The following is a 26,089-nucleotide window of genomic DNA, read 5'->3' as shown; positions in this document are numbered from 1 at the left end:
TCACTATTTTGCACATGACAACGTCGGCCCCCTTGAAAGCCGCAATAAAGACTTTTTCATGAAGACAGTGCAATTAACCCTAGGAACTCTTGGCGGCATAATATGTAAAAACAAGCCAGCTGTGGGAAACGCGACCTCCCCCGTTACTGTGGAGCACCAAAATGATAGGGAATCCGAAGTTTTGCTCCTCGACAAGCCCTGCTGCCTCGAAAAAGGCTTAACTGTAAGTGTGTGACCATAATATAATTCCTTGAAAGCGCCCTCAGACACACTTCCTGCCCCTCCAATGTTTATACCTGTGGTATGTTCGAGTTCCGCCGCAGAAAACACAAATATCCTCATAGGCTGGTTTCTTTGTATGAGAGACGAGGGAAGCACTGTTAAGCGTACATCTTCCAGAAAGAATATAAAAAATCACAGGCTTTCTCTGCTCATGCAGTCATCAGTACGATGTGCGTATGAGCAGCACACACCAGTTTCATATGCCGGAATCAGCGAAAACCAGAAACTTGAAGAACACGTTTTCGCCTGGAAAACCTTGTCAAGCCGACTGCCCGGAAAGATGGAAACTAGTGGCCCGGAAAACAGGCTCTCTGTGCACTGGAGAGACATTCCTCATTGGTGATGGGTTCCATCGAATTCGTTCCTTCATTAAACAGGTGCACAGTATAACGGAGTTAATGGCCACTCATTGACCGGTATGTTTCTTTTGCAGCACACGGTCACACCTGTACATTACAACTCATTAGTATCCCGTAATCTCGCATGCAAAACCCTGTAACAAAAGCCTTTCAGTTAAGATAGATAAAAACTCTGCACGGGGAAAAGGAAAAATATGAAAGTGCAAAAAACAGCGTGGTCAACAAAAGCTGTTGCAGGGCCCCTTTACGTAAAAGTGTTATATTACGATTTCTTCGTTTTTTTTCTAAGCCAATCACAAGTGCACGTGGAAGGCTGAGACCATGTCGTCTCCCTTAGTAGCCATTTGTCACCACCAAGTGTACATGGGGAGATGGTACAGAATGCACTGTAACCAAGGGCCTCTCGTAATGCCTTAATTTTAAAACCAGAAAACTACGTCGCAAAGCATCCGATTTCCACATGCACACAACAAGCAGTTTCGCAACTGACGGCACTCTTCCAACGTTAACCACCAATATTAGTTCAAGACACAGTTACTGTATTCAGGCTTAACATTAATGTCTCGCGTGCTTTGGAAGAACACGCCTTGGCGTCACCACAATCGCTTGTGAGAAGATAAAGCGTCTGAATTAAGAATGCAAGAACCTTCACGTTCACCGCCCAACACAAGCGTATTGCGTCGATATTAGCGGCTACGTGTAACTTTCTAATTAAAAAAAAACAGCACTGATTCCAACGATTGATTCAAACGCAACTTGTATTTTTCCGTTTCCAATAAACCTTCTCTTCCAGTCACAACAGCGAACATACGTTACACGTCTTCATTTCACGTCATTCAAACCTATCACTAAACACAAAGGCCGGCGAACTACGCTAGCTGGGTCTCCGATTCCTCCTAACTGACGCTAAGCTCGTGAAGCCTATGAAAACAACAACGTTTGTCCCTTTGATGTCTAGAGGCGGGATGGTCACTAAGCAATGTCGCCGCAATGGATTCACCGTAACGCGCAGAGTATATAAGAAAAAAGAAAAACGAGCAAGCTTGTTTATTTGTGCGCCTTGTGGGCAGGCGGCGCTCACGTAGCTGACGATGAGGCTTGCTTCCTTCGATGACGAGTCTAGCACACAACTTGAGGACCGAGGCAAATGTGGCGTCCGAAGAGAACAGCGCTGGACCGGACGACTGAGTGGCGTGGAAACAGGGCGGCCGGCCTGCTTTGCACTGAGGCACGTTTCGACAGACACGGAATGACTGGGCTCCTAGGTCTTGTGCAGGTCTCCGCGCAGCAGCCTGTAGAAGGTCTTCTTGAACTGCTGGTTGGCCAGCGCGTAACAGAACGGGTTGATGGGGCTGTTTGCATAGCAGAGGAAGTAGGTGAAGTAGAAGAGGTGGTGGTTGACGCAGCCGGCCGCGTCGGCGCAGAAGCCCTCGACAAGCGCGCAGACGTGGTACGGCGTCCAGCAGAGCACGAACGCGCCCAGGATGAACGATATGGTGCGCAGCGCCTTGCGTGCCCGGTTGTTCTCCGACTTGTGCTCCTTCTTGCGCTTGCTGAAGGACGACACGAGCCGGCTGCGGGTCGATGACTCGCGCGACAGCGCGCCCGGCAACAGGGTGCGCGCCGTCGCCGGCCCGCCGCCGACCGAGGTCTCGACGACCATGAGTTTGGCCGTCGCCGCCACCACCGCCGTCTTGGCCGCCTCCTCTTCGGCACCAGGACCTGCACCGCCTGCGCCGCCACCACCGCCTGCGCCGCCAGCAGCAGCAGCAGCAGCACCGCCGCCGCGGCGCCGCCCGCCTCCCCGGGAGCGGCTGCTGTCGCGACGCTGCGGCGGCTCCCTCTGCTGCTGTGACGTGGCCTCGTCGTCGTCCGACTCCGGGCTGCTCGAGCGGTCGGCGGCGGGCGGCGGGGGCTGGCGGCCGATGGCCACCAGCAGCTGCATGCGCCGCTGCTTGGCCGCCGAGCGCCGCTGCATGTCGCGGGCGGTGCGGTAGATGCCGCCGTAGAGCACGAAGAGCACGACCAGCGTGGCGTAGAAGTAGCCGAAGATGAGCGACGTGTTGAACACGGGGTCCTTGAGGAACTGGACGGCGCACTCCCCGGGCTCGAGGTCGCGCACGCCGGTGAAGTGCTCCCAGCCCATGATGCTGACGAAGAACACCACGAAGGGCAGCACCCAGGTGGCGGCCAGCATGGAGGCCACCCGGCCGCGCGTGCGCCAGTTGCGGTAGCGCGCGGCGATCTTCACCGAGCAGTAGCGGTCGATGGTGATGAGCAGCACCGTGTAGATGGACACCAGGCACACGGTGTGGTCCGTGGCCAGCCACAGGTCGCACGGCACGGCGCCCAGCTCCCAGCGGCCCACCAGCACGTACACGGCGTAGAAGGGCATCGAGACGAGCCCGATGAGCAGGTCGGAGAGCGCCAGCGAGGCGATGAAGTAGTTGCTCGGCTGCCGGATGGCCCGCTCCACCACGAACGCGGCCAGCACCAGCAGGTTGCCGGCCACGGTGAGCACGATGCACAGGCCGATGAGCAGCCCGATGAGCACCGTCAGCCAAGCGCTGAACGGCGCCCCCGGCACGCCGATGACGCCGCCGCCGCTCTGGTTGCTGCTGCCGCCGGCGACGCACGAGCCGTTGGCGGCGTCGCCGCACGCCTCCATGGTCAGGGCCCTGCAGCGACGACCGGTTCAGCGCGTGCTCCTTTGGAAGACGCGAGTTAACGGGTTAATGAGCGCCTGAGATAGCCGGACTAGCCTCTGCACGTCATTACCACGTACACGAGAGGCCTGGCGTGTCGATTTCACGTCCGGCGCCGCTATTATCCGGACACTTTTCGAGGATCCTTCATACAATAGCATTGCATAGCCAGACCAGTTATTGAGTCCGTATGTTAGCCAGCCGAGGATACAGTAGCATGGAGAGCATGTGAAATCAAGGTTCGCTTCCAGGAGGAACAAAAGGCTGCGTAAAAACAACCAGCATGCGGAGACAGCACTCGCTGGAAAAGGCTGGCTGTGTCCGTTCAGTCGAATCACATATGGCAAGCAGGAAGATATGTTTGGTGCCCGCGTGGAGGCACAACTAATTGAGGTATCCAAACCATCTTTTCTCAAAATGCCCTCTACACGTTTACGCAGTATACTGCACTATAAAATTGGCTGTGGTTTAGCTCTGGTTAAACCTGATTGAATTGCGAAAGCTCGCTTAGCTGCTTCGGCTTCTCGTCGTTTTCGCAATCGTTCTTCTCGTTGTTCCTCTGTTTCCTGGGCACGTTGCAACCTCTTTCTCTCATTCTTCCTAGCTTGCTTAGTTCTCGCCTTAGAATTTAACTGTTCCGAAGCAGTAGAGCAACTAGATTCAGATGTAGACTCTTCGTCGGTAACTTCCATGGCGAGACTGATCAACCAACGCTTAGCGCACCGCTGTATATCCCAGTGAAGCCGCCACGGAGCCAGCGCAAGGCGAGGAGGTCGTCATATCAACGGAGAGACCACCTGTTAGGCGTGGCGCCGGCTCGGGGGCCACGGCACACGTGACGAGCGGCTCCCTTCTAGCTGCGGCGGGGAGCAAGCTGACGTCACGCATAGTCATAGCAACGAAGAGAGCTGACGTCACACCACCTGCCAAGCGCAGCGCCGGCTCTGGGGGGGGGGGGGGGGGGGGGGGGGGGGGGCACGGCATACGCGACGAGCTGTTAGACCTGGCGTAGTATTGTTTTCGCAATAAAAGCAACTTTAGGAGCATAGCAGGAATAAAGGGACGACCATGCTACGAGTCCCATGCTGGTGCAGTCTCAGCCAACCTGTCCAACGACGGCAAGTGCAGCACAGTCGTATGCAGCGCGATTTTTCGCATTGGCCTCAGTCCGGGAGTAGAGGCAGAATGCAACAGACAAAACTTCCCTCGGTATGCAGCTTAATACTTTCACACCAAATATTTTTTTTTTAGTCGGGAGCCAACAACTGCCGCAGCAGGTGGCGGCAGGAAGTTAGGTGGGCGGATAAGTTTAACAAGTTTGCTGGGATACGGTGGCCGCAACTGGCAAAGGACAGGGTTAATTGGAGAGACATGGGAGAGGACTTTGCCCTGCAGTGGGCGTAGTCAGGCTGATGATGATGACGATTAAAACGTTACAACCTCCGGGCTCATTTGTACATGTACAGAAGCTGAGAAAATCCATTATGCTTGGATTATATTTCAAAGCCTGTTCTGGGAGGCTAAACACGGTAACATGGTCCGGCCTGCATTGCAGTTACGATCACCATGGCCCGGTACGCTGCGCTTAAACAACTTGCACCGACCTACAGACCGTCACATGGGTCATGACAAGCAGCATGCAGACGCAAGCGATTCGGCTTCATCATAATTCTCATATATTCCTGATGAGTTTCTTCGTCACTCTCATTTCCCCTGCACAATCTGAAGCGCTCTCTGTTCCTCTCGCTGTGCCCTGACACTGTTTTCGCACCAACTCTGCCTGTGACTTTATCTGCGCTGACATTATCTGTGACATTATCTGTGACATTATCTGTGCCTCGGACTGTTCTGTAACTTTGGTTTTTCATGTTTTTTTGCTTGTTTGATGTTTTTATCTTCCTGCTTTTCTCTTTAAATTAAGTTTTAATTTCGAGCGTTTAGCACGTTTTGTTTTGTTTTTTTTTTTTGTATTGGTTTTAAGCCCGGTAAAGCGTTGCTGGTCCGGAATCCCTCTCTCTTTCATTTACGTTTTTTTGTATTTTTTTCTGAGGGGGCCAATAAAAGGGTTAAAGGGGCTTCGCAGGACGTGAAGCGCGCAGTCACACAGCAGCGGTCGCTGTCCGCCCGTGATCACTCCGATCGTATTTTTGAAGAGCCGACCATGCTATGGGAAGTTTACGTGCCCATTTCTTCTCGCACAAGTATTCGCTAAATCTTCCGCGTTGGGAACGAATATGAAGGCGGTTAGAGTTGATAAACAGCATGACCCACAGACCTCAGCCATCGGCTGGTGTGCTTAGCGAAGGCTGACAGTCTACTGCCCGATTCCCCATAAGAGTGAAAGTGTGCTTAAAGCACTGAAATTGAATTCAGCCAGATCTGTACAGGGAAAAGGAGACGCGAACGACGCCATTCCTTCGTGTTGAAAATAAAAAAACGATAAACGCATTCTAGCTGTTCCTCTTTCTTTAAAATTACCATGCGTAATCTAGACATCGGCATTCCTGTCTTTCATTTTTCTCCCGGGAAAGTGCGTGCCGATGTCCGGCTCTTGTTAGAAAAGCTAAGCCATGTGTGCATTTTATGGCTGCAACCTAATTTGCATCAAGAGACAGCTGCCTGCTTGAAGAAAGTTCTTTCGCGTTCCTTGCGCATTTTGTTTGCATTTTGTATGAAACAAATACAAGGGTAGTGCTAGCCCGCGCATCGTGCCCCTTGCTAACCTGCACGTTATTCGCTTAGTTTATATCTTTATTTCGTCGCAGAATTATCAATGACAGAAACCCGGAAATTCCGCGAGAGATTCAACTATACTGATATTATTTTCTTTCTTTCTTCGCCGTACCATAATAACCGGCGCAAGAGAAAATGACAGCGACTCTGAAAGGACCCGGGCAACACAGTGACATAGAAATTAATTCGGGCGTCTGCCTTCTCCTCGCCGCATTAGCTCTGCCTAGCCCTGCAGAGGGAAAGAAAAGTGCGACTCGCCTTGCCGTGAAATTCTTTTTAACACGAGAGCGTTAGTACCCCCGTGTCGGAAAGACAGTCCGCCATCGGCGTTGGCGGCCGTTTGAAGCCTCGCGGCCGGAGCACGCAGATGGAATGTGGCGCCTGCCATACTGGTCACGTGACTTTGTGACGTCATCACAGCTTGCTCACCGTGGCAGGCGGCAGTTGAATTAATTACTGGTCGCGACAGGTGTCATGGGAAGAGCAACCTGCGTTTCACAAGCCCCACCGGTGCTGTGCTTCAAACAGCAACCTGCAGTGTCGCATAGCTTAACTTCCTCACCCCTGCGCCCGGAGAGGTATGAGGACTCCCCGTCATCTATGAACGTAAAGAGAATGACCTATTGCGCACATATGGACGTTAACTCATTCACGCTATCGCGTCATACCATTGAGGCGGGGCTTAAATGCTCCTCCATCATCTCTTTTTTAACGCGGTAGCGTTAAGGAGCTCCTGTCGCAGAAGATCTGCCGTCGGCGTCCTTTACTGTGAGCAATAATTCCACGAAAAATCGCCGGAGAAGCAAGCTAGGAGACAAATTGGCCACCTAGGTCACGTGACATTGTGGCGTCATCACAACCTACTCGTCTGATTGTGAGTAAACTGCCCACAGTGGCAGGTGACAGTTAAATTAATGATTGATGACTCGGGAAGAGCAACATGGATCATCGAGGCCCGTCGGTGGCAGCACCTGCCATCGCAGGGCGGTGCCGCATCGCTTAACTGCTGCACCACTGCGCCGGGAGTGGTATGAGGACTTACAGATACCTATGAATGCAATGTGGAGAATAAGGAATTCAGTTTATATGGACATAAAACCCTTAAGATATCGCGTCATAACGTTAAAGCGGAGCGTAAGTAATAATAACAATAATTGGTTTTTCGGGAAAGGAAATGGCGCAGTATCTGTCTCATATATATCGTTGGACACCTGAACCGCGCCGTAAGGGAAAGGATAAAGGAGGGAGTGAAAGAAGAAACGAAGAGAGAGAGGTGCCGTAGTGGAGGGCTCCGGAGTAATTTCGACCACCTGGGGATCTTTAACGCGCACTGACATCGCCCTCTCCAATTTTGTGCATTTCACACAAGCTCTGCAGGAGACGCATGGTCTGTTCGACACCCTTAGCTTCGACGAAAGCTTATATAAGCGACTGTAGACGTTGCCTAAGTGATCGTTTGGGCAAACAAGCCGCATTTTCTTATTTCGATCGGGGTGCGGATCTAGCATCCCCCATAGCCTCAAGTCCGGCTGCCACCTCATGTTTGAAAAGCGCGTGTGCTAGCTGGCAAAGTGGAAGCTTGGGCGAGTTGGTTCGTCATTATACGAACAACAATAAGACGTGGGCGTGAAAAGGCAGTAACAGCGTGAGCACCTCGGTGGCCTGGCAACTGGCCATTCACTGCGGTAAGTGCACACAAAAAAAGAAAAAGAAGAAAGAAGGATGCTGTCCGATTCGCAGCCAGCGCTAGTTCTTAACAGAAAGACGTAACAAAACCGACAAGCGAAAATTATTAATCGACACCCGCGAAATTCACAAACACCAAGACAAATGCGTAAGCACCGCCTCGATAGCACCGTCCGAGGAGGAAATCAGTTTTCTAAATAAGGGATAAGGGCAAAAAATTTCTGCCATTCTTTCATTTGTCACCATTGCCACCCGCAGGGTTCTTATCATTTCTGTGCGTTTTCGCTTGAGATTGTTTGCCACAGTACATAAACAGTCACAAATCCGCAGTAAAATCAGCTGTAAGTCAGCGCCCTGTCTGTGTACTCTTTTCACAATCTCGTCCTTGCGCTGTTCTAATAACGTGCGCTAGGACGCAACGAAGATTAACTACAAGGGGAGAACTTTGAAGCAATGCAGACTGCAAGAATCGGCAGTGACACGCGTGTTGATCGATCCCTGTGTTCTTTTTTAAAGAAAGTCATTGTCTAACAAGACAGTCAAAACTTTGTTCTCGGGCTTTTTTTTTTTTTCGTGCACTCCACCGAAAAAAGCGCATGTTTATTGTTCCTTGCGTGAAAGCTCTTTCGATAAACCTGAGTTGAAAGATTTCGTGTGCCCTTTCCCCACAGCTCCTCCATCTTTTCTTTAAGCGCAGTTGATCATCTTAAACTCACCACTGGCACTTAAACGGACCATCTTTGCCAAAAGTATCCATGCAACGAGGTTTCTTTCCTAGCTGTGTTGGGGAGATCTAACGGCAACTCTTAGGTACTAAACCTCTGCAAGGTAAGGTGAGTACTTGTCCACACCCTTCAGGCCATTTTAGGGCTGTTGTAAGTAGGCCACTTCATGGTTTGGAAGCAAACCCACTTGCTACGCCAATTTAGTTAAAGACGGGACGTCTTTCAACAGTCAAACTTCGACCGCAATGCCACACCCGCATCTTAAATAACAAGGTCATGGCCAATGAATAACATATAGATGTATATACAAGGTGCTTCAAATTATTCAATGCAGATTTTTCATTAAAACCAATGAAAGATACTTCGGTGCGGTGTCTGTACTTTTATTTTACGCGAAGGGGCACATTAATTATGTGACAAGGTGTAATAGAAAACTAATAATTAAATGAAATTAACTAACTACCATTTTTTGTTTTATTTTAGGGCTCGAGGTTCAATTGAGAATTTGAGGCCCGTCAAAATCGAAGGCGAGCATAGTATTTAAAATTAAAGAATCGGCATTATGCTTCGAGACAACGAACGTTAAAAAAAATTGGCAGTGGCTAAGCTCGGCTATGCCAGGATATACGTAGCGAAAGCTAAGGCATAGCTCGGTTAGCCTTGTTTAATCTTGATTGCAAGTTCAGGTTAGTCTGGTTGTCTGGCTAGTTGTTGTCACGTGGTTCGACACGTGGTCGGTCACGTGGCGCGGTGCGAGCACGGTGGGAATGCGAGCACGGCGAAACCGCGAGTTCGTGGCCAATGCAGCTTTCGCTACAAAACCGCTTTTGAGATCTCTTCAAGTTGGCTTTCCCACGCTGCATACTCATAAAATGGCCGTTCCTTGAATCAAATGGAGCTGCAGTTTATTTCTTTTAGGACATAGATGTGTCGACGTGATTCCGTGACGATACCACGTCAAGCGACGCCATTTTATCAACATGCAACGCGGGAAAGCCAACTTTACGAGCTGCCAAACGCGTATATTCCACGCGCCGTATTTCGAAGCACGATGTTGAATCGGAATTTATTTAAATACTAGTTTCGCATTTTATACCGAAGGCCTGCTATTTCTCAATATGACCTTGTGCCCTAAAACAAAAATTTTAAAAGTTTATCAGTTTATTTTAGTTAATTACTTCTGTTTTCAACGCCCTCTGTTAAGAAAGTAATGTCCGCCACGTGATATAATCAACATTCACAGACCCCACAGGCATATCTTTCACGAATTTCCAAAGAAAAATCTGTATTCAGCCACCGCAGTGGCTCAGTGGTTATGGTTCTCGGCTGCTGACCCGAAAGACCCGGGTTCGATCTCTGCTGCGGCGGTCGCATTCCGATGGAGGCGAAATGCTAGGCCCCGCCGCGGTGGCTCAGTGGTTAGGGCGCTCGACTACTGATCCGAAGTTCCCGGGTTCGAATCCGACCGCGGCGGCTGCGTTTTTATGGAGGAAAAACGATAAGGCGCCCGTGTGCTGTGCGATGTCAGTGCACGTTAAAGATCCCCAGGTGGTCGAAATTATTCCGGAGCCCTCCACTACGGCACCTTTTCTTCCTTTCGTCTTTCACTCCCTCCTTTATCCCTTCCCTTACGGGGCGGTTCAGGTGTCCAACGATATAAGAGACAGATACTGCGTCATTTCCTTTTCCCCCCAAAAAAACCAATTATTATTATTATTATTATTATTATTATTATTATTATTATTATTATTATTATTATTATTATTATTATTATTATTATTATTATTAATAATATTATTATTATTATTATTATTATTATTATTATTATTATTATTATTATTATTATTATTATTATTATTATTATTATTATTATTATTATTATTATTATTATTATTATTATTATTATTATTATTATTATTATTATTATTATTATTAAATGCTAGAGGCCCATTTGCTGTGCGATGTCAATGCACGGTAAAGAACACCAGGCGGTCTAAGTTTTCCGAAGCCTTCCACTGCGGCGTCCCTCATAGCCTGAGTCGCTTTGGGACGTTAAACCCCGTGAAAGCAAAAGCAAGAAAAAATCTGCGCTGAATAATTTGAAACATCCTGTATAACATGATGCATATTGCTTTTTAAACATTCGCTGATGGTTTATGCCCCAAAACTGCTAGTGCTAAAGGCACAGCTCCAGCGTCTGCTGCTTTCTCCATTTCGGTAATATCAGAAATACTGGAACTGAATCTCATTCTTTGATACCTCAACGTAAGAAGAGATAGTAAGAAGATGGTCCGAGTTGACTTCGATTAAAACCTTGTGTGCTGCTTCAAAGATGAAGACTCGAGAGGCTCTTGAAAGCTTCGGAGAGGAATGCGTGAACAAATATTTACAGCGAAAACGCAAAAGCGAAAGGGTTATGCTACATCCCGATATACCGAGTGGACTTCACCAACCAACGATAGCGGAACAAGATGTCCCCCACGACAAATCCAACTGGGCCTACCACTCCAACCACACAAGGATTCCCTCCGACTGAAGCTCGGAGCCAGGTGGAATGAACTCTCATGACCAGCCCACCTCATTATTAACAAAATAGCGCCACGTGTTGTACACGAGATAAGCCCGGCTAATACCTGTGCTTAAGCCCTGCTGTACATCCACATATCCCCCCCCCACCCGTTAGTTATCGCAATATTCTCAACCATCTCTCACTCTGCGTCACCGTAAATTAAAACAAAAATAAAGCATAACAAAAATGGTGACGTTTGCAGGGCTGTTATCAACACCATAATCAGCTTAACTATACGTCAAATCCAAGGCAAAGGCCTCTTCTAATGAACTTCAATTAACACTGCCCTGCACCAGTAGCGGCCAACTTATCCCTGCAAACTTCCTGGTCTCATCCGCCCACCTTTCTCACTGCTGCCCCCTGCTACGTTTGTTTTCCCTTGCAACTCACTTGGTTACCATAAGGAATCATCGGTTAACTCGCACTAAATGGCCGGGCCGCCAATTCTTGTTTATGATTACAGCTAAGAGATTGTTAACTCGTCCTTGTTTTGTGACCCACTCTGTTCTTCTCGTGTCTCTTAGGTTGCATACATCATTTTGCTTTCAATGTCTCGCTGGCTGGTCCTCAATTAAATTTCAAGCGTTTTTTTTTTCTGGCCTCCAAGTTTCTGCCCCACATGTGAGTGCATCAAGGCACAATTATTTTACATGTACCTCAAGAGTGATACTGAGACACTGCTACTCATGACCTAGGATTGCCTGACAGATCCACTGCACCTCATTCTTATTCTTCTCTTTTTCCCTATCGTGGTCTGGATCTGCGGTCACTACCTGCCTTAAGTACACGTATTCCCTTACCACTTCCAACAAGTATTCCCTTAACACTTCGCTGCACATAGTAGACTATTTTTCCTACCCCGATTGTTGAACATTTCCTTAGTTTTCTTCATATCAAAATTTAGACCCACCGTTCTACTGCATGTAGAGGTTTTCAGTCATTCTCTGCAGTTCGTCCCGAGTTACCTATCTGGGCAGCCACATCAGCAAATCGTAGATTACTCAGGTAGTCTCTTCTCACTGCGATCTCAACTTTCCGCAATCCTATCAAATGATTACTTCCTGTAAACACGCGGCGTTTAGTACTGAACATATTATGTCTCCCTGCTTGACACTCTTCTTGGTTAGCGTCATATCACTTTTCTTGTGTTTGACTACGATCGCTGTGCAGCCCCTCTAGATATTTTCGAGTACCTTTACATACAGCTCTTCTGCACCCTGGTTATGCAACCTTGGTTATGCATAACTGCTGATGTTTCGACTGAGTCTAATGCTTCCTCGTAATCTAGGAAGGCTATACATAGAAACTGATCATTTTATACGCATTTCGGTATCCCTTAATTGATGGTGCGAATAAAATATTTTGTCGAAGATCCTTTCTGGACACCAGCTTGGTTTTTCGGTTGACTGAATTCTAAGGGTTTTTTTTCTAATTCTATTATTAACTACATAAGTGAATACATCGCAAGTGACGGACAGTAAGCTGATAGTGATGCCTAACAGAGCCTATGCGTGGCACACATTTCCTTCACACGCGCCGTTTTCTGTCGGACTATCTCATGTGGTGCTTAGTGCAAAGTGAAGGGCGGCAAAAAAGCGTCTTCATAGTCTAAAATTAAAATCCTCAAATAGTCGACTTCAATTTTTCTCACTATAAATATGCATTTATAGTCGTTTTTAGTACATGGTAACGTAACTATCATTTTCACTTGTGCAAACTTAACATTGCATCAGTGCAGACATTAGACTCGACAGCTATGCCGTACAGTGCCTGTCACAGTGTCTATATTAACCTAGCATGCGCATAAGAGTTATCTGATAGATTACATCCCCTGACATACCAGTCAACGTGCGATCGAGAACGCGATGCCACAATGTGCCTTTCCACGTTCTCGTAGCACCTATGCAGGATGTTCGTTAGGGTTTCCTTATCAAGAGGAGTCTAGATTGGCAGAGAGTAAGGCGTCGCGTCAATATACCGCCTTCCTATCGATAACGCGGATCCGGTGACACGGTAGAAAAAAAAATACACTGCTGTCATTCTTTGACGCAGTCTTTGACGCAAGTACTACGCATTAGGGTAAGAAGCTGAGAGAATGGAAGCCTAGGTTTTTCCCTATAAAAGTTCTACACCAACAACAACGCACACACGCACATCCCATTAGCGGCACGGCAGCAGCAACTATCTCTATTCCTGCGTAACTCTGCAAGATAGCGCCATCTATCAGGCGTCGACAGAATTGGACCACGCTCAGTGACCACCCATCCCGCCATCGCCTGTAATGGCCGGATGTATGGAAGGGCAAATGACTTCGAGGGGGCGCTAATAGCTACTCCATTTTCGCGTAGTAGCCAATGAGGCATCAGGGACGACTTCTTGCCTGTTCCGAGCCGGAAGTCGAAAAAGGAAAGAAAAAAGGGAAAAGGCTGTGACGCAGATTACCTGACATCGCTTGTAGCCAGTAGCTTTATGTCTTCTCGTTTATGCTCATATTTCCTCCGGTAGTATGCGTCCCTCGTGTCAAACCAAAACAAACCGAGCCATTGCTCACGGCCTCAGATATACAGTCTTTGCCAAAAGTAGCTAATCAACGGGATATGCTCAACGGCAATATAGTGGAGCATTTAATGCACCACTACGGAACAAAATGTATCTGAATGTAAAGAATATTTACTCATTCTGCTGTAAAATGCACATTATTTTGTTTTCTTCTCATTGTATGCGGTATTTTGGTCTTTCGCCGTTGATTTTGTGCTTTTAATTTTACACAAGTGCTGTGTCATTGCCATTATTTTTTTTATTTCTGAACCCAACCCCACACTAGCCTCTGGCCATGGGTTCAGTCAGTGTTTTGATAATTTGTATGGCAAGATTTAGAATAAATGAAAAAAAAAACATAGTTCTTCTTGCCCTACTTAATTCTTAATTTTTTTTATTAATTATCTAACAGCTAAATTCGTGTCATAAGTTATCCGCTACACGGCTAGGAAACGAAACCCTATTACTTGGTTACTTATGGCAAAGGTGGTACGTCCAACCGACGGATGTTGCCAAGACAAAGCCCACTGGCGGCAATGCTCGATCGTTGCATTTGTCAATGCTTTCGCTGCGCGTTCCAACATCTGCGTGCAGGACACCTGGCGACGGGATTCCATAACGCTATCAGGCTTCCACAATGTCAGAGTTACTATTTGCCATTTACACTCGCTGATCCCGTATTCACAAGCTACCTAACGCGTCGCCGATGAGCTCAATCACCCTCTTGCCCCTTAGCACCATGTCCCGAACGTCCATAATGTCGGCTGCGTTTGGCCACACGTTAAAGTTCCAGACTATGAACGAATTATCCCATAAGTCAGCGCAGAGCCACTCCAGTGTTGTAAAACAAAGGAGGGGGAAGGGGGCAGTGCGAACTTGAGCACGTACCATGGTTCGTGTAAGTAATGGCTAACTTTGACACACGTCCGGTTAGGCATTAAGTGAAGCGTTCTGTCTCAAGCTCCGCCGACGTGCTTCGACACTGCGCGTCCAATGCGTGCAAGTTCTTGCGCCACATACGCGGATGTTCGCCATTTCGGTTATAAGCCGCAACGCGGCGCTTTACTAACTGAAGGTAAAATAACATGTGAAGATATATTAAGTGACTGCATGTTTCGAAGGAATCTGTTGCAAGCATGGTTCGCGGTGAGCACCGCGTGAACCCGGGGTCTCTGCAAAAAAAAAAAAAAAAAACCTGCTGCGCGTCTTATGCTGTGTTGTGTTGAAATGCATGATGGCATGCCGAGCCATTTCTTTCGTGGCAGCGCACGCCCTGTTAGCAGAGGCTCTAAATTGCATCAGAGACAGCGTTTACATGTCACAGAGAAACGACAAACTGTGGAGGTGCTCGGCTGCACTCGAAAAACTTGCAAGCGCAGGAAACAGACAACTAATGACTCTACCAAAATGTAGCAAACACAGAGTGCCGTTTATGTTGTGGCTGTCTTTCGCTTGCAACGAGAATTGTCTACATGCATTCTTACTCGGTCATTAGGCGTAAGATTCTGAAAAAGTCCCCCGAGTGATGGTTCCAACATTAGAATATAAAATGCCTCCTTGCAATCTCGATGCGCTGAAATAATGCTGAGTGGTTTCTTCAATGCTCCTTAGGCGCTTGTGAGTTCGAACAGAGAGTGAAACAGAGGAAACTCATTCTGGAACAGAACCTGCGTTTTTGTGGAGGAAAAACGCTAAGGCGCCCGTGTGCTGTGCGATGTCAGTGCACGTTAAAGATCCCCAGGTGGTCGAAATTATTCCGGAGCCCTCCACTACGGCACCTCTTTCTTCTTTCACTCCCTCCTTTATCCCTTCCCTTACGGCGCGGTTCAGGTGTCCAAAGATATATGAGACAGATACTGCGCCATTTCCTTTCCCCAAAAACCGATTAATATTAAAAATAACAGAACCTCGCGCACGAATTCACTAGCCTGAAGGGCCAAGGACACTGCACTGTGCAGCAAGCACGGCAAGTGATGAAGGAAGCACTGACGCTCCACGCTGCCAAGCTCCGGCCTTGGGTGGCATCGCACTCCCTGTGTGGGCAATTACGTGCTTCTTCAAAGAAATGGCAGCTTAAGTCACTCTCACTCCTTAATCTTAATTCGGACACGCGAATGTCAGCCTTGGTAAGAAATATTCAGGTCATGTGGTTTGTTTTTAAGACACGTCTAGTCGGGCAGTTAGGGCAAGCGCGAAGTTCCTAATCTTCATTTGCTGATCTTCAGGTCCCAAATTAAGGGTCAGGGGGTTTCAACTTGGTTAAACCGATTATAGCGCGAAAGCAAGGGCGTGTCTTCAACTTTATCACCGTCAATGTCAACACTTAAAGAACGCCGGCGGCCTATGGTCTCGTGCCACGTTTCTGCACCAACGTTGTCAAGTGCCAACACATATTGTCCTAGTGCCGTGTTTCTGGTCCAACGCTGTCCGCGCCAACGCAGGCACTGCACATCACTCTGTCACTATCGCCACATAGCTCACGGGGCGGATATAAGTTTCATTGCAGTATTAGTGGACGAAGAAGACGATCTGCTCTCGCTCTACAGCCTACGATGCTGATGTCTTCGCGCCGCCGTGGATTCAACAACTAGGCGTGGATATTGATTTGATTTATTTTTCAACTTAACGTGCCGCCACTGTTACTAGGCAATGCACAAAATCCAAAGATCAAAAGATGAAAACATTCTGGGTCGGTGTTGGTGAGCGTATCAGGGCTTTGGCACTAATATATGAAAATTTTTATGCTTCACTTATTTTTCTTGTATAGTTTCCACAAGATTTCTAAATGACGGTCACGACTCCGCACGTATAGCGTATATGAATCTAGGTTATCCCGTATGCACTGTCCATACAAACTAGGTATGTTCGATGAGTATGCCATATGAGCCATAAAGAAATAAAAGGGAATTATAGGAACCGCGATATGGAACATTTCATAATGGCAGATCGTTAGTACTGACCCCTTCAGACTTTCCAAGCTTCATGGGTGCTGTAAGTGCCCATAAATACTGCTCATAGGCAAACCCTACGGACTAAATTCTTTCGACAAGGGCTCTATATGATTGAGAAGCGAAACAGCCGCTTAGCAGCCGGAATGGCACTGCTCTGTTTTTGCAGAGCAGCCCATATTTAAAAATTGTCCAAGTTTTCGAAACGGTTTCAAAACGTCTAGTAAAGCAGTTAGGTGCTCAACGTTCTTGAACGTTTCTCAGCTCTAATTAAGCATTGTACTAGAGTCTTCAAATCCTCGAACGGCACATCCGCCTCTGTGAGGGATTTCAGACTCGTGGATTTCAGTTTTTACGAGCAAGACACCCTTGCCGAAAGCATAATGTCGCGAAAATCATCTTAGGACAAATATATCTTTCGGTGTTGTTCTCTATGGACGTTTGCTCGCAGATTTTGATTTCTGCAAGTAACGAGCCTCTGCTCAAAAATTTACTGGCCCGAAAAATCTCCTGAGAAAACTGCATTTCTCGGTGTTGTCCTTCATCGACGTTTGAAGCTTCATCGGCTTAGCCTCTCGCGTCCCAAGCACTGCGTTGAAATTCGTGCTCTCACAAAATGTCCTTCGGTCGAACTATGTATTTCACGCTGTTCGTGCCCATCTTTAGCGCTCAGTATAATCTCGACCACGGCGTGAAGCCTTGCTGTAGCTAGTGAAACACCCATCTGTCATCGTCAGTGCTGTCACCTTAGAGACTTTTTAGCTAAACCTGAGGCATTAAAAGCTCGTTTAGAGAACAATATTTTATTCCGCGCGTAGCAAGGTACTGCCCGGACGAAGAAAGATTTAACGGCTTCAAGCAAAGTAAGATCACTTGACGTATAATAGGCTTTTTTCACGAAAAAAAACGTGGAACTTCAAACCAAATTAAGAATAATATCTGCACGGTGCTTTCTTTGCTCGAAACCAGGTCGCCTGCTGTTCATCAGGGTTTTTTTTGTGTGTGTGGGTGAGTTCTCTGGCCAGCAAGGTCTTGCGCTAAAACCGGGTCCTACCAGCACTTCGTGCGCTACGACGTTTTTGACACTCAGTGACTGGGCTCTGAGTTCGGGACAGTTGTCTCAAGACTCTATTACGGCATGCAGCCAGTGTCTCGCGCCTTGTGATTCCTTTGTCGTCATCGGTCGAAGCTCACGGTCCCACCAAGGCACCACCAAACGCCTGGAAACGCCTCTCAGCGAAACATCCTGAAATCCTCCAAGTCCACTCCGTGGGTTTCGATATCGCATTTCACTAAACGTCTTTATGGCCGACTTCAGCGTCGGCGTCATGAAGCACAGGAAATTTGTCCTGAACGCCGCATCAGAGAACTTCACCCTGGAAACCAATCCAGTGCAATCGAAACATCATGAAGCACGTGCAGCGACACGGAGTTCTGAAGGCCGTTCAGTGTAAAAACGATTGTGCCCACATGCCTGTAGTCATCTGGCCGCAAGGCAGGGATATAGTCAGGAAGCAAGAAATGGAAACGGCACAAAGGCCACAAACGCAGAGGCCAACCGTAATAATACACATTCCCATCATTTGAGGGTTAAGTGTGGATCCGCCACCAAAGCAACCATTAGCAAACTCGTTATGCATTGTATCATCATTTCGTCAGTCATTCCGCGAACCAGCTCCCGCTGTTCACACCTGTACCCTTGAGCCCGTCATTTTTTTCTAACACCTTTCTCGGCTCGAGCAGCTCATTACAACTGAACTGTGCTATGAGGGTGATTACGTGCGTTGTTTCGTAGTAAAATAGAGATTAGTATGCTTTCGGTCGCGGAAAGCATTCAATGTAGCTTTCTGTGCATTTGTTGAGGCTGTATTTGTTTCGGAACAACATAGTAGCGCAAAAGGCGAACACGAACTTAGTGAGGGAACAGGAAAGCGCTCGTTCTACGTCAAACCCCGCCCAATGCCCCGTCGTGAATACATTCCACTAGAAATCAAGAACGAGAAGAAAAAAAAACAGCAAACGGATAGTGTCAACAGTTCTCGCGTCCGGGGGGTTTATATTCAGTGGCCGTGGACTTTCTCACATTACACTCGCATTTAAAGAGCCTGTTCCGGCTCTTTTGGCTATATACGGCGATGCGCTGCGCGTTTTCGGAGGTCCCTCCCTGCTTCGGTATACAGCGTTCCAACCATTCTCGAATTTGTTTCCTACAGCTCCATGGGCTCAAGGGAGCTTTTCTATCGCAGCTAGTTTCATCTACAGCGTGGCCTGACGTTGCTCTCTCGCTTTTCGAGCAGCTCCGCGCGTCTCCACCATCACCGTTTCGACGATGCGCAGCTTTTCCACTTCCGCATCTCAAGCCGCCAGCCGTCGCTGCTCCGCATCTGTTTCCAGAACAGCACCCTTCTCGTTTCGCGGCGACCTTAGCCCCCGTGAAACTAAACCAGTCTGTTTTTTTTTTCATCTCTACACCTATGCTCCTTTCCGTCAGGCCTTCAACATGGACTGTTTCCTAAAAAAAATAAAGAAAACACTCTTCTTATCTTTTCTTTCATCTGGTAACTCCCGGACTTGCTCTCCATCCTTCGGCTCCTTTCACTTTCCTCCATTAAGGCCCCCACTTGCGCTCATTCTCGCACTCTTTCACACCACCCTCATCAGACAACACACTATATATCCTTTGTGTTCGCTCATTTTTTCCTGGTCAGGAGTTGTTCGTCGCGGCCTGAGACCGGACGAAGGCGGGGAGCGAGACGATGTTCCAGCTCCGCTTTTTTGCGAGGTGCGGAGAATGTGTATGAAGCCTCGTCAGCCGCCGTACATTCTCTGCCTCCTTCCACTCTGCAGCCTCATCAGGCAACACGCTGCATTCTTCCTCAGTTCCTAGCGCTTCCCCTTCAACGCGAGTACTTAGCTCTAGATACTCCCTTGTCTCTTGTTGTTGTTGTTGTTGTTGTTGTTGTTGTTGTTGTTGTTGTTGTTGTTGTTGTTGTTGTTGTTGTTGTTGTTGTTGTTGTTGTTGTTGTTGTTGTTGTTGTTGTTGTTGTTGTTGTTGTTGTTGTTGTTGTTGTTGTTGTTGTTGTTGTTGTTGTTGTTTGTTGTTGTTGCCATCTTCATTTTGCACTCCTCCTCCTTTCGCGATAATCCCCGTTTTATTTTTTTCGAGCCTATTTTCGCAAGACACTAATATATACTACTTCGTGTTGTCGTATTTGTCATCACACACCTGCATGCACTTCACGACAGATAGTGCGAGCGCAGCACTGATAACGTCCGTGCACGCCTAACATGAACCTGCTGTCGCTGAACAGCAGCCGTGAACAGCTTGCGCTACCGCGCCATCTTGTGAGCGATCCAGAGAACGCGCAAGTCGCTCACAGCAACAAAGAGCCAATACCGCTTTAGACAAACTGACCAGGCATTGCCGTCGTTTATCCAATGCCTGCTCTGTCCTTGTCGTTTGTTGTTAGCAAGGACCTGGCGAATCAAATGGCTTGAAAGTTTTTGGTTGATTTTCTCAGATTGAGTTTTACTGCGGTTGCGGTGAGTAGTGCAATAACGCTCTCGGTTTTTTTTTTTACGTATGAGCGCAATAGTTTTGTAAAATTGTTTTTGTGAGAAAAATTTCCATGCAAACAGGCATGTTGGAGCTAAGTTTTATTTTCGTGAGTATTGTGCGTCTAAAAAAAAAAAGAACTGAAAGCTTTACTACACAGAACCGATGTTAGTGAACTTGCTGACATAAAAAAACTTGCTGCCTTTATCTTTGATTATTTAATGCCCTGGGTTGACTTTACGAGGATACTAATTGTAATTATTCAGAAACTATAACATCAAGCTTACGATGAAATGCAGCCGTGAAATCTGCATAGAAATTTACATATCAGTGCCAAATGAGGATATATTTCCTCAAAAAATAGCTTTAATAGCTTTAATAGCCACGTCCCCCGGTAAAGGTAATTTTTGTGTTGTATTTTATTTTGCGCTACTTGTTGTTTTACTTGTGTACTTTACTAGCTTTATTTCATAATTGGTCATTACATGCATCATTTGTTTTACTTCGAGTGCCTGTGCCACACTTTTATGCTTGTATCCCCCCCCCCCCCCCATGTAATACCCTCGCCCGAAGGCCCTTAGGGGTACTGTAAATAAACAAAGTAAAATATATAAAACTACCACAAATTACAAAGTTCTATACTTTAATACGAGCCGCTCGGCCGTGCATAATTAATTCACAGACACTGAACTTGCCGCCTGGCCCTTGTCTGGAAAGACAGTTGGGAAAATCCATTACCGATGTGTTATTATGACACGCGTGATGTGCAGGCGCTCTCACACCGGAAGTGACATCTCCATTGCCTAGCAAATAATCTCATGATGCCGTAGGCTTCATCTTGACAGGCTTAGTCATCGCCACAAGACCACGATTAGAGATTCAGTCAATAAACGATCACTGTTAAACACTCGTCTACTGAGCCTTTGCTATGGCCAAATGCGCAGTTTCGAATCGCTAAAATAACCTGGGCGTGCAAAACACTTTTTTTTTCATGTCAGCCTATTCAACTTACACCATCTGGAACTCATGAGGAATCCGTACGTGAATGCATCGGAGGCACTAATAACAGAGGGCGAAATAATCACAGCCAAATATAACTGAATGTAGCTTATATTGTTTCCTGCTCTTGAATGTTTACATGAGAAGGAAACTGAATCCCAAAATAGCACTTTGCTGCTAGCGGCACCAAAGTTCCGACTTTCAATTATGTAGCGCTTTTGTGTCGTCAGATGTCTCTGTGCCCCTCCCTCCTTAGCTACGCACGGCTGAAAAAAAAAATGATGCAACAGCAACTATCCCGGCAGCTTATTTGATCATATTAGGAGAACGCAGGTTAATTCGACTGATACCACGACCATTTCATGTTCGAATGCCTCTACACCACATGCCTATACTGTGATGTTTCGCATTTCTCGCCCTCCCCAAAACACAGCAGCAACAACACAAATCTAACTGACATTCCCGTTCTCAACAGCAAGATGCCTTACCCGCTAGGATACTGCATGGTCAAAGCGCTGCTTCTCGGCAGGATATACAAGAATGTCAGCGATTGGCCAGTTTGTTCATTTCCGCCACATCGCCCCCTTTGTGATTCTTTAAAAAAAGAGCGTAAAAGTAAACCCTCGCTTTAGCGGAGTCAGCTCAAAGTGAAGCTGGTAAGGCCTCCGCCTAGAAATTTATGGGAACCTCCATTCCGAAATGAGCCCCCTTACGTTCACTGCTGCGTGCGCTTTCACTTCCCAGAAAAGAAACCCGGGCAAATTTTCGGTACAACCACTAGGGGTACAGCACCAAACGGGGCTGCGTTAAAAAATGTGGTCTCGGAAGAAAAGGCACGAAACTGCCAAAGTAAGCAAACCTTACGACCTCCCTTTCAGCGCAAGAGGGAGCGGTTTGGGGCAGATAACCGCAGCCTAGCGCTGTACTTTTTCATTTGGGTGAAGCGATTCATTACATAAGATAGTGCTGTCACGCCTTGTAAAAAAAGCCAGGGCGTACAGCCTGGTGGTAGCGAGAGGCTTCCACTCATTTCGGCGTTCATTCGATGAGTGTGGTGCAGGCCTCTCATATGCTTATCTCACTTTCCGCACCTTGTAATAATGCGCCATGCGTCAGTGATCGTAACCGATTTCCGCAGTGTGCACGCTAGATTTTTTTTTTTGTATGTGTGTGTTCTCTTCGTTGTTGTTATTTCTCGAAGCGCTATTCCCATAGCCTGAACTTGTGTGCTGGTTTTCAAAATTTTGTAGTTACCGCGAGCTGATTTGCGACTTGCCTATCTGGAAATTTCGGCTTGCCGGTGCGCGAATTTCTTTCAAGCGTTCTCTGCTCGGTAGACCTTGAAACTTTGGACGCCTGCTGATTATTTTCTCTCTTCGCGCAACGATTTGACGCGTAACTCGCGTGGCTGGATGTTCTCTGGGTGCTGCGCCGTTCCCGGCTGCCTTATCTTGTAAAACATCTTGTAGCAATCCCCTAACACATGTTATAACGTACGGACTTAAGTAGTTTTTTATCAGTCTTTATGTTCCCCCTCCCCCTTCGTTGTGTCAGTAACGGCGTCTCTTAGAGCGAAACAAGCGTGGACAGTCAATGTACTGCACTACTGAAAACTACGTCGGACCGAAACGCATTTCGGAATCTCGCCCTTCAAACTTTTTCTCCCAGAAGAAAAAATGCGAAAATATGGCAGGGTTTTAACGTAGTTCAACCGGGTAGGACGTTCGAAAGCTTTTGCGCACAGGTGGAAGTTGATGGAGACGACGACGTAAAATGCACAGCGCCACACTGTGTTGCAGCTTAACACGAGGCGTGATGGGCTGTGGCGATAGCATAAACTGCTCACGTGCAGAGGCCAGCGAAGCTGATCTGTTCGCGCCGCCACGGGTTCCAAACCCAGTCGTGGCAATATTTATTCCATTTCTGCAGGTTGTCCAAGGTCAACCTCAAGGTCATGCAAGCAATAAGATTGTTGCAAGGATCGGCCGTGTTTAGTAGTGCTTTCGCGCTGAAAAAAAAAAGTAGAGACAAGAAGAGATGTCCTCTTGAAATGTTGCCTATTTCTTATGCTATAGCGCCGCCTGGCGGATTGGCATCTACAGCAATCTAATAACGAAATCAACACAATAATAGCTTGAAATGTTAAAGCTCTTACTTCTAGTGCCCAACAAATTTTAGCGTGCCAAATTAACGCTGGTGGTAAGGCAGCCCGCCGTGTACTGATATGCTCCGGAGCGATTTCTACAGCTGACTGATTTTAGCGTCTCATTACACGAGCCGCTTCGCATTTCGCCAGTATAGAAATGAAGTCTTGCGGCCCTATCTGCCATTGTTTAAAGGAACACGTCGAAAGTGCCCAGCTTCACTGTATACTGCTCGTGCAATGCGGCAGTTAAGAAAGACTATGAGAAAACAATTAATGACAGGGATCCAGAAACCCGCTTGGTTCACTGCGGTATGCGAAAGGAGGTCAAAATGGTTTAAACGCGCAAAAAAAAATTAACTTCAGAAGAAGAGACGTAGGTTGCATGAAGACCATGGGCGGGAGAGCAAGCATACGCCTTGCCAAGAAAGCTTCTTCTTGTGAAGGTATACTGTCGGTTTAGTGATACCGCGACGGGGAAAGTGTCACGCGTCACCGCGTTGTGAGAGGTGGCACGCAGGAGCAGTCGTCCGACGGTTACCCTTCCCTGGTACGTTCACTGAACAAAAACTTCAAAAAGTGTGTCTTCTGGCTTTTAAAAGCACGCGGCCTTCTGTTTTCTCAGCTTTTTCTCCTTAATGTAATTACTGGGTCTCTCATGAGCAATCTACTTAATGTGATTCACTTCCTTTTTTTCATCGTTGCAAAGTCTCTTTAATCTAAGCTCGTCGTACAAAGGCTCACAAACTGCTCTTTTTGATCAGAACTTCGCATAGAAACGACCGCGCCAGCTGCCGGCCATCACGTGCACCTGGTGCCGAGTGGTGCTGGCTGAGCCAAGCTCGCACCCCAAGACTGTGACCCCCTTCCCTTGAGGCCGTCACTCGGCAGCCGACAAGCCTGTCAAGCCCGCGCACCGAGCACTTTATGAGACGTCGTTAAGCGTGGCCCCAAAAAGAAGCATAAGAACAACCGCCGGCGTTACAATGTCATTTATGCAAAAAAGTTCTACGCCACGGACTCGCTTCTCTGTCGGCGCGGAAGTGGGCTTGGCGTGCCCTTCTGAGGACAGCTTAAAGTGACGAAGAGAACATTGGCTTTCTCTGTCTTGGTTGTCGGTTGAAGAGAGCGATAACCACGTGTACCTCGAGGCAGCTAGGGGACACCATTCGCTGACTTTCCTTTGCAACGCGAACTGCGATTTTGCGCAATATAATAATAATAATAATAATAATAATAATAATAATAATAATAATAATAATAATAATAATAATAATAATAATAATAATAATTGGTTATTTGGGGGAAAGGAAATGGCGCAGTATCTGTCTCATATATCGTTGGACACCTGAACCGTTCGTAATGGGAAGGGATAAAGGAGGGAGTGAAAGAAGAAAGAAAGAAAGAAAGGAAGAGGTGCCCGTAGTGGAGGGCTCCGGAGTGTTTGAAATGGCTGTGGCTCCCTCTGGATGGTCGCCCATGTCGAGAGAACGTAAAAGAAGCGTAATTACGAACTGTTAAAACAGTAAAAAGCAGAGAGGATACCACAGACGTTGTCTTCATCGTCGCTGCTTTGTCCCGACATCACCTTCCGCTCCAGTGGCGCCCTCTATATCCTTGTTTTCCTGTGGAGCTCACCCGCACTTAGCGTAATTTTACATCGCATCGATACAAATATGCGCTTCATAAACACTGCACCGATTTTGCGGCTGTTAGAGGGCTCTGCCGCTCACGATGACGTGGAGAACAGCGTGTACGCAATCCAGTAAAACTGCCTACGTCAACTCCACAAGCGCCAAGGGAGAAAGAGGGGACTGAAAGGTACAAAGAAGGCTAACCATGACCGAAAAGACATTACTGGTAGTCCTACGTTCGAAAAAAAAAAACAGCTTTCACGTGTAAATATGCAGCAACGCTGAGTTGAAGGCCAAATATCGTTGTTGTACGGCAAGGTCGCCAGAACTTCAGGCCTTCGTGAACAGCATAAAGACGGTGACACGTGACGGGTTTCACTACCAAGATAAAGGAGTTGGGATCAATCAGAAGCGGCGTAATTCCCCAAGTATCGATAACGTTACGCCCCATTAACGATTATAGTCACGGAGAACGCCAGCCGAGCAGTGCGCAGCCACCATAAGACGAGCGAAAAAGAAAAAGTGCTCTTTTAGGAGCAACTTTGCTTACGACCAAGAGCACCCTTATCATTATTACCATACGTCTTGGGGGCTCGAAAAGGCAGCTGTTATACTTCGCTTTGTCCGCCAGACTTCTTGCAGTGGCGCCTACAATAACTGCCTGTTTAGTTAGGCATGCGGTGTGTGAGACAGTGCTGGTGCGAGCGATAAACAAAAAAAAGAAATTATCTCAGAGCACGGCTTTTCGTGACGCCCACTAAGTCCTTAACTAGCGATTCTTCCCGACTGAAACACGGAGAAACGAAACTCTCAAATGAGACGCGATAACGAAAAAGAGCCACCCTGTACTCCGACTTTATCTCAAACAACGTAATTAACTCTTTGATAGCGTGGCCTGATAACTATAACTGCCGAGTATATCGCTCGATAAACAGCTGAGGCAGATTGGGAAACGGATAGAAATGAATTCGAAAGTACCAAGATAAGAACTTCGGCCCGAGCTACGCCTACTCTGTTCGAACGTTCATGCAAACGGCAGTATTCTTTAATGTGCCTTCCATTATCAGCACGTGAACTAGAACTGCCGCTTCATGGTTTCCCAGGCAGTCATCCTCCGTTTTATGGAAGGCTCCACAGCGCAACAAACTTCGTGGAAAGGTTTGCATCCTGGAAAGCTAAAGTCTGGGAACGGCCAAGAGGATGCAGCAGCGA

General features: G+C 47.3%; 1 protein-coding gene across 1 annotated transcript in view; it reads right to left on the bottom strand.

Moving 5' to 3' along the window:
* Positions 1–1,387: 1,387 nt before the first annotated feature.
* The window catches only part of mAChR-B (muscarinic acetylcholine receptor), a 95,530-nt gene continuing 70,828 nt past the window's right edge, over positions 1,388–26,089 (bottom strand). Inside the window, exon 2 of the mRNA XM_077628649.1 lies at positions 1,388–3,319. Coding sequence (XP_077484775.1) covers positions 1,903–3,309 — 1,407 coding nt within the window. The 5' untranslated portion in view covers positions 3,310–3,319 and the 3' untranslated portion in view covers positions 1,388–1,902. The remainder of the gene's footprint in view (positions 3,320–26,089) is intronic.

This window comes from Amblyomma americanum, chromosome 6 (genome assembly GCF_052857255.1).
Source record: "Amblyomma americanum isolate KBUSLIRL-KWMA chromosome 6, ASM5285725v1, whole genome shotgun sequence".
Lineage (NCBI taxonomy): Eukaryota > Metazoa > Arthropoda > Arachnida > Ixodida > Ixodidae > Amblyomma > Amblyomma americanum.
Note: the sequence above shows the minus strand (reverse complement) of the source record. Positions and strands in the feature narration are given on the sequence as shown.